The 7,756-nt window shown below is 37.1% G+C and overlaps 1 protein-coding gene across 1 annotated transcript in view; it reads right to left on the minus strand.

Annotated features, from left to right (window-relative positions):
* Positions 1–6,503, minus strand: part of ASPM (abnormal spindle microtubule assembly) — a 25,236-nt gene extending 18,733 nt beyond the window's left edge. Inside the window, exons 1-5 of the mRNA XM_029285171.1 lie at positions 6,216–6,503; positions 3,455–3,598; positions 2,142–2,940; positions 1,686–2,003; positions 1,400–1,495 (exon numbers count right to left, since the gene is read on the minus strand). Coding sequence (XP_029141004.1) covers positions 1,400–1,495; positions 1,686–2,003; positions 2,142–2,940; positions 3,455–3,598; positions 6,216–6,503 — 1,645 coding nt within the window. The remainder of the gene's footprint in view (positions 1–1,399; positions 1,496–1,685; positions 2,004–2,141; positions 2,941–3,454; positions 3,599–6,215) is intronic.
* Between the last annotated feature and the right edge of the window lie 1,253 nt (positions 6,504–7,756).

A 7,756-nucleotide genomic window follows, 5' to 3' on the forward strand; every position in this document is an offset into this window, starting at 1 on the left:
TTTCCAATGTTTTGTACAATGCTACAAAATATGAGATAACAGAACAGATGAACAACTGTAAGGGAACAGTTGTTTCAAGATTTCACACAAGTCTCCATTTTTCTCCATAGATTCTCAAGCCTGAGGCAAATTCTGTTTAAATTCTTTCTTTTTTTATTATACTTAGCTTTCTTGTTCAATATGTGTATGCAACCAATAATTCTACATATAGAATTCATCAGGTTCTACACTGTGTCTATACTCATAAGAATATATATATTACTGTAAACTGGAATTAGCCATCTTGGATTGAAAACAGCATCTCTAGGAGTTCGCCTTTCACTCTCCCAAGTCAGCCCTCTTCGTGGGCCTAAATCACGACTACACGATACTTTTTTGATCTTTGCCACATCATACATGGAGTTCAGAGGATGAGCACCAAAAAAATCCCAGCACCAGTAACATGGAACAATTTCCCCCTTAAAATGACAGGTCTTCTTAGTCTTTCAACAGCCATGAAAACCTAGCTTTTCTCAGAAGCTCTGAGATAGTCTAAAGTTGGAGCCCAGAAAGATTTTTTTATGGATATGTGGAGACGTACAGTATAACAGGCCCAGAAACATTGGGATTTTACTATGTTGGATATTATTTTTATTGTTGTTTGTATAACCCAGTGTCATGTTAAATAAAAAGGATTATTTTTTAAATAAACATTTATCAAGAGTAGGAAAATTATAGTAAGCACAGCTTATGCAACACCACATATGGTAAAATGACTAGTAGAACCTACTGGAGCAATAGTTAAATTCCATATATTAGAATTACCATCAAAGCAAGGATATAACGAGGCTAATTATATGTGACAATTTATTAACTCATCCATTCATGCTAAAGACTATGAAACTTATTATGAAATGTTAGATTAATGAGACAAATTCGAATTCATGCCACATATTTCCTGAAAAAGAACTATGCTTCATATATTTGAACCACTGTGAAAATAATATTATTAAATTTATTTGGCGCTATCTCACAGTTCGAGGTGACTCTGAACAGCTTAGAGTGGGATAAAATATACAAATATCCAAACAGTTATAAATATAAAAACAGATTAAAATTACAAAAAATAAACTTAAAAAATGGGTTTGAAATGGAGATGTGGGGGTGCTCTCTCTGTTAGTGTACCAATCATCTCCAGCCAACAGCTTTTCCTTCAAGACCCCATGCCAGCTTTTCCTGAAGACTAAAATAGAGGGTATGGTACGAAAATGAAAAGAAGGCAAACCATATAATTCTAACTTTTGCTATTTTTACTATTTCACCCAATGTATTTTAGATAAACTTTATCAATATTATTTCTAACGATATTTTTTAAAAATCCTTTCTTTCAAAATGCAAAATGCCAGGAATTTATGTTTACCTGTTTTTAAAGGCTTCACAAAAGTCAGCTGAGACTGTGCAACAGGAACAATATTTTTTGTTCTTTTAAAATTCTTAGATTTTTGAGATGCAGAACCTGAAAAAAATAAAAAATCCAATCATCCAAAATGTGAAATTGAAGCAAGAGTAAAAATTTATATAAGCAAACTGTTCTATCACTTTGCAATCACAAAGGTTAATATGAGAACAAAAGATTGGTTCACTCTGAGCTGCATACAATATTATTTTTCTAACAGAATACCGATTCAAAATTAAAATTACATTACCATTTCTCGTCTTTTGCTTATCTCCATTCCGAGATTTGGAAACTGAGAATTTCAAATCGCTCTTGCTTCCATTTCCGTCACAGGACTTCAGAGTTCTTTTTCTTCCTAAATTTTCTGCATATTCTTCTCTTTCATTCTTAACGTCCTCTAAATATTCTCCACTTTTTCTTTTACGATTATTAGAAGATGATTCCAAATAAATGAAATTGGCTCTATCTTTGATACGTTTAGCTTCATCTGAAACACTTTCAATAACTGGAAGTCTTGGCAATCTGTCCAGGGATTTTGCATCTCTAGGGATAATGTCCATACAATGCTCTATTGCATTAGAAAGATTTTTTTTAGATTTTAGTTTTAACATCTTTGTTTCTTTTCCCTCAGGATTGGGTTTAGTTTTGATAACAGTGCTAGAAAGCAAAGGCCTTTTTTTGTTCTGAAGGCAGCAAGCTTGATTACTTGTTTTGGATCTGACATTTTGTTCAATCTTATAAGAACAAGTCGTAGGATTTCTTTCATTTGTGTCTTTGGGAGCTTTGGTGGAAAGCTGAGGTTCCATAAAAAATGAAACAACTTGTATCTTTTCTTTCTGTTTTGAAAATTTTGCTGTTGATATACATGATTTCACATCTGAAGTAAAGGACACTGGTTTGCATTCTGGGTTTGGCTGAGTAACTATTTGATTCTCTCTTAAAAACTGATTAGGTGAAAGAATAGGCATTGCTGTAGCTGCATCAAGTTCTTCCGTAACTTCATAACTATTGTTTATAAAAGAATCAGGACTTAAAATCTTCCTACAATTCAAAGATATATTCAATTGTTCTGGTGCACAGACAGAATTTATTTCTGCTGAGTTAATAACATTATCTTGGTGTACTTTCTTTTTTGCCAAAACATTGTCATATAGAGTTGTAACAGTAGGGGTTTCTGTTATGTTGTTTAATGGCTTATGACATGCTGGTGCTTCTGGAACAGAATACGTAGTTGATAGGGGAGTATAAATGATATATTGGTTTTTCTGATTGATGGGATTAATAGGGGAAATAGAAAGCTTATGTTCTGAAATGACTAAGGAATTTCCATTAGGTGAAATTCTGTTTGAGCTCACTTCCAGATTCTCACAGGACTGAAGAGGGCTTCTATTTTCCTCTGTTTGTTCAGACATCTGAAAAGTTTTATTAATACTTTTAATGACTGGCACTCTTTTTCGTGATTGTTGTGCAGGAATTCTTCTTTTAATAGTATCCCACAGATTTTTCTGAAATGACATTAAATATATATATATAGGCAAGTATTATATTTTTGGTCATTTTCCTTATTTTCCCTATGAAATTAAAAGCTCATACTGCCTATGACATATTTATAAGTAAATACAAAGGAACACTGATTCTCATTTTTCAAATTGGCATCAGTATTGCAGTATTTTACCTCTACTATTTGTGTATCTCTTTGGCATATTTATTTACAATACCTATTTTTCATTTTGTAAAATCCAATGTTGGGGGAAATTCAAGATACCAAGGGAGATATACTAAAAATTTCAAAGGCGGCACGGGAATACAGATATAAGTGCTATGAAGACTTTAAATAATTATAAAGGTCATAGGCCTATTATATTTCTGCATCTTTAATTACACTGATATGTGGTTTTGCACTTTCAAACATGCCAATAATTTATGCAGGAAAGCTTATTACATAGATAGATATTCTGCATTAATAAAGACTGACTTTATTAATAAGCAGAACAAGAAAGATTTTAAAGAGCTTCCTACCTTCTTCGTTATAGGCTGCTCAGCATTTCCCAGCAAAACTGCTCGATGTTTTACAACATCATTTATAATGAAAGTTATGAGCTCTCGAACTTTGCCGCCTTCTAGTGGTGTCCATGTTATTAATATATAGATCCTCTCTCCAGGCTGCAAAAAAAAAAAAATGAAACAGGAAGATGGCATAGTAACAAATACATGAAGAATATATCCAGTTAAAAATCTTCTATGAACCTAGCTTCTTTGAAGGCCACACTTGGAATACTGCATCCAGTTTTGGTCACCAGGATGTAAAAAAGATGTTGAGACTCTAGAAAGAGTACAGAGAAGAGCAACAAAGATGATTAGGGGACTGGAGGCTAAAACATATAAAGAACGGTTGCTGGAATTGGGTATGTCTAGTTTAACAAAGAGAAGGACGAGGGGGGACATGATAGCAGTGTTCCAATATCTCAGGGGCTGCCACAAAGAAGAGGGAGTCAAGCTATTTTCCAAAGCAACTGAAGGCAGGACAAGGAGCAACGGGTGGAAGCTAACCAAAGGGAGAAGCAACCTAGAACTAAGGAGAAACTTCCTGACGGTTAGAACAATTAACCAGTGGAACAACCTGCCTCCAGAAGCGGTGAATGCGCCAACACTGGAAGTTTTAAAGAAGAGACTGGACAGCCATTTGTCCGAAATGGTGTAGGGTTTCCTGCCTGAGCAGGGGGTTGGACTAGATGACCTCCAAAGTCCCTTCTAACCTTATTATTATTATTATTATTATTATTATTATTATTATTATTATTATTATTATTATTATTATTATTATTATTATTATTTCATTCTCCAGGAAAGTAGGGATCACTAGTAGTAGATCAAATTTTGCTTTTTTTACAATCTCCATATTTGCTTTGAAACTTAGGAGCTTTCAATAGCAGAACTGTGGTTTCCATAGTGTAGCCCAAAATATAAAGTCAAATTATAGCTATTTAAAATATAACTCTTTAAAACGTATGAGAATAAAATCATGCTTATATATTTTGTGAGTATGGCATAATGTTTACCTATAGGCAGCAACAAAATGTCACAATAGATATTTTATTTCTGAAATTTATATGCCACTCAATTCCAAAAATAAAAAAAACTTCTGAAACAAGATTCTGACAACTTTGTCACATTTAATATTTTCATAATACCAGGTACCCATATAAATTCAGACCAAGACTGTGCTCTATAAACAATATTTGTAACAACATTACAGTTCACAAAAAACCCTACTTAAAAAACACTTACCGTAACTCTTAACAACATATATAAGCCTCCAAAGTTCAAATAACCTACCAGCCAATAACACATGCATTAGTGAAGAGGGTGATAGCAGTTTAAAAAGCCCGTGATCTGCTCCCTCCACCCCACCTTTTAACAGTCTTCTTCTCTGGAATGTGTCCTTAAAGTCAATTGAATCCTGATAGGCAGAGCAAATTGGACAAAATAAAAAGAGACTTCCTTTTCAGCCAGCTTCTGCTGAATTCTAGGCACAAAGACAACTTGAAGCAATCACTCTCATTCAGTCTAGGAAAAAGGCAATGGTAAACTTCCAAAATCTTGCCAAGAAAACTATATGCATTGTAGTCCAAATAGTGGCCAGGAGTCAATATTAATTTGAAGGCACTCCCTCCACCAAATTGAATAGCACGTATGAATTGACACTACACAAATAGACAAGGGTTTTTTATATATATTATCATGTTCATGTTAGCCTTTAGTCTGTGGAAAGTATTTTATTTTAATAATCAATAATAATCATAGAATATTCTTTACACCAAATTTCTCTCACTGTCCCAGCTGCCTCTTAGTCATCAACACAATCCATGATTCACTGAGACTGAAAACTATGGGAAATACATTGTAGCAATAGATTGGTAAATTGCACCTCTGCTGTCAACTGACAATAGCAAAACCAAGCACCTGGACAAGAGTAATTCACCAAAGAACCTAGTCACATTTCCCCATACCCACAAATAGGCTGTCCAGACACAACAAAAGGCAAGCCACCAGGGAGGACAATTAAGGCTGACATTTTGATAGAGTCAAGCACTGCAAGACAGCCAGCACATAGACACCATCGCCCCCTACCAAGGACCAGTCCCCCTATAAAACAAAGAACCCATTTTCTCTGGAGCCTACCCTCAAGAGCAAGCCTCTTAACTTTGGGGAATAAATGGATCACCTCCTTTCCACCAGCAGCTTACCTTGCCTCTTATTTTTATCCCGGCTTGGAAAAGGGAGCTGGGAAATTCTTTTAGCAACTCCTAATATAAGAAGTGTTCATTACGTTTATATCCTACCAGAAAATAATCCTCGTAGATAGAAAGAGCCTCGTTTGGGGAGACTATACATTTATTAACTATTAACATACCCCAAAGTTCCCACTTGCCTAGAAACAGTAAACAAGAAGTTAACTTACAACATCCTTTAAAAATAAGTAGGATTTTTGGGACAGCATCAGCAGACGTTATCCATAAATTGATTATTCCATAACGTCCCTGATCAATTGAAATTCAGGAAGTAAAGCCTATAAATACCGGCGGAGTGTATTGCTACGTTTACCATTGCCATTTAACCGTTTCTTCATACCGGCCAATCTTTCAGACTACCGATGCTACATGAACATTAACATCCCTCCGCGTCCGGCTTAGACCTCAGCGCTAGCATTTGATGTTGCCGGCCACCTTAGAGCCGCCCCTCCCAGACCAACATCGCCTCGCTTCCCCTGCTAAAGCACCTGAAGGAGGAAACTGTCCTGCTCCACCGAGAAGCCTTTGGAGGCGGGCGGCGGGCGGTCGACGGCCCCGTGGACAGGCTCCGCATTGGGATTCTCTACGGCCAGACGGCGAACGCAGGAAGTACCGACGCGGACCGAGCCGAAACTGAGGAAGGGCGGCCGGGAGAAGTGGCTGAGTGACAACACGGCGTCGTTTCCATCCTCGCAGCCTGGTGAAGCAGCCCAGCGACTGCTCCGCTCCGGTTCCTGAAGCCCGGCTGGCCCCATGCCCTGCCTTCTTTCCGCCATAGCGGCTTACGGGAAAACGATCTTCATCTATATCTCTCCTGTTGACACCAGAAACGCCTTCGCCCACCCGCGAGCAATACAAAAATTCCTTCCAAAAATCGGACTCGTAACCGCCGCTCGAGAATTCAAAACTCGCAGCCTCCACCAATCAAAGGGGGTTTACAGAACGCAGCCAGTTCGCGCATACGATTTTTTCCTCCAATCGCCAAGAGGCTCTGAACAAAGATTCGACCAATCGCTTGAGCTGCTTGGTTTTTTGTTTTGTTTTTTTGTTTAATCCTGATTTCGACGCTATCTCCCCGACCAATGCCGTGAACTCTTCAGGTTGCGCACCAATAACAAAGCGAGCGCTCAATTTAAAACCGCCTCTTGAGAACATGAATTGTCTTCTTTCGGTTGTTTATTCCGCTCAAGTCCGCCTCCTACTCCGCCAGAGATTCGGTTCGGTGCTCCGCTGCAGCACAATCGCGAAATTAAGTTCGGAAAGGTTTTTCTCTAGTCTGTAAATTGCCAGCGAAGAGCCACCAATGGCATCTGGGAAAGATCTTTTCTTGAAAGCCTCCCAAAATTTTAGTTATGTTAGTAAATAAATAACCTTGGAAATTTTCGTGATAATTTGGAATCAGTGCTCAGATCTGTTTGGTCCCTCCCTTTTTTAAACTGTTGGTTCTCTTTGAAAAGTTTATCAAAAAAAGTTTATTATTGTATGTTAGAGTTAAAGAATGTTAATTTTGTTTGTATTATGAATGGATAGCTTAATTTAGATTTGGGATGTTATGTATTTATCCCTGTACTCAGTTCTGGGAAGTCCGGGGGGGGGGAAGGAGGAAGGGGATGAAGGGGTAGAATTATAAAAAAAAATGGTGTATTTATAAATGTAATGTAAATGTTTGTCTTTAAGAAGAGATGATCGGCTAGTACCCCTAAACTGCATCCGAGGTGGTGTAAAAGAAGGTGATGGGATGTGTAGGATAGTTGGGAAGGAGGAAAAAGGAGAGGTAGTGGTTAAGAGGGGGAGGAAGGAAGAGGGAAGTAGGTAGGAAGGTGGAGGGAGTGTGGATGCAGGGGGGGGGACCGCCGACTATTTCTGAATACCTAATGAGTAGGCTTTTTATGTGTTTGTTTTTCTAATGAAATGCACCATATTTGTATTATTTGCTCATATGTTTATTTGAAAAAATTAATAAAATTTTTTAAAAAAAGTTTATTTCTGGGACTATATAATAGAAACCATTACTTATCTTGTCAAAATA

Source organism: Protobothrops mucrosquamatus, unplaced genomic scaffold, assembly GCF_001527695.2.
Source record: "Protobothrops mucrosquamatus isolate PMUCROS unplaced genomic scaffold, P.Mucros_1.0 scaffold1365, whole genome shotgun sequence".
In the NCBI taxonomy this organism is placed as follows: domain Eukaryota; kingdom Metazoa; phylum Chordata; class Lepidosauria; order Squamata; family Viperidae; genus Protobothrops; species Protobothrops mucrosquamatus.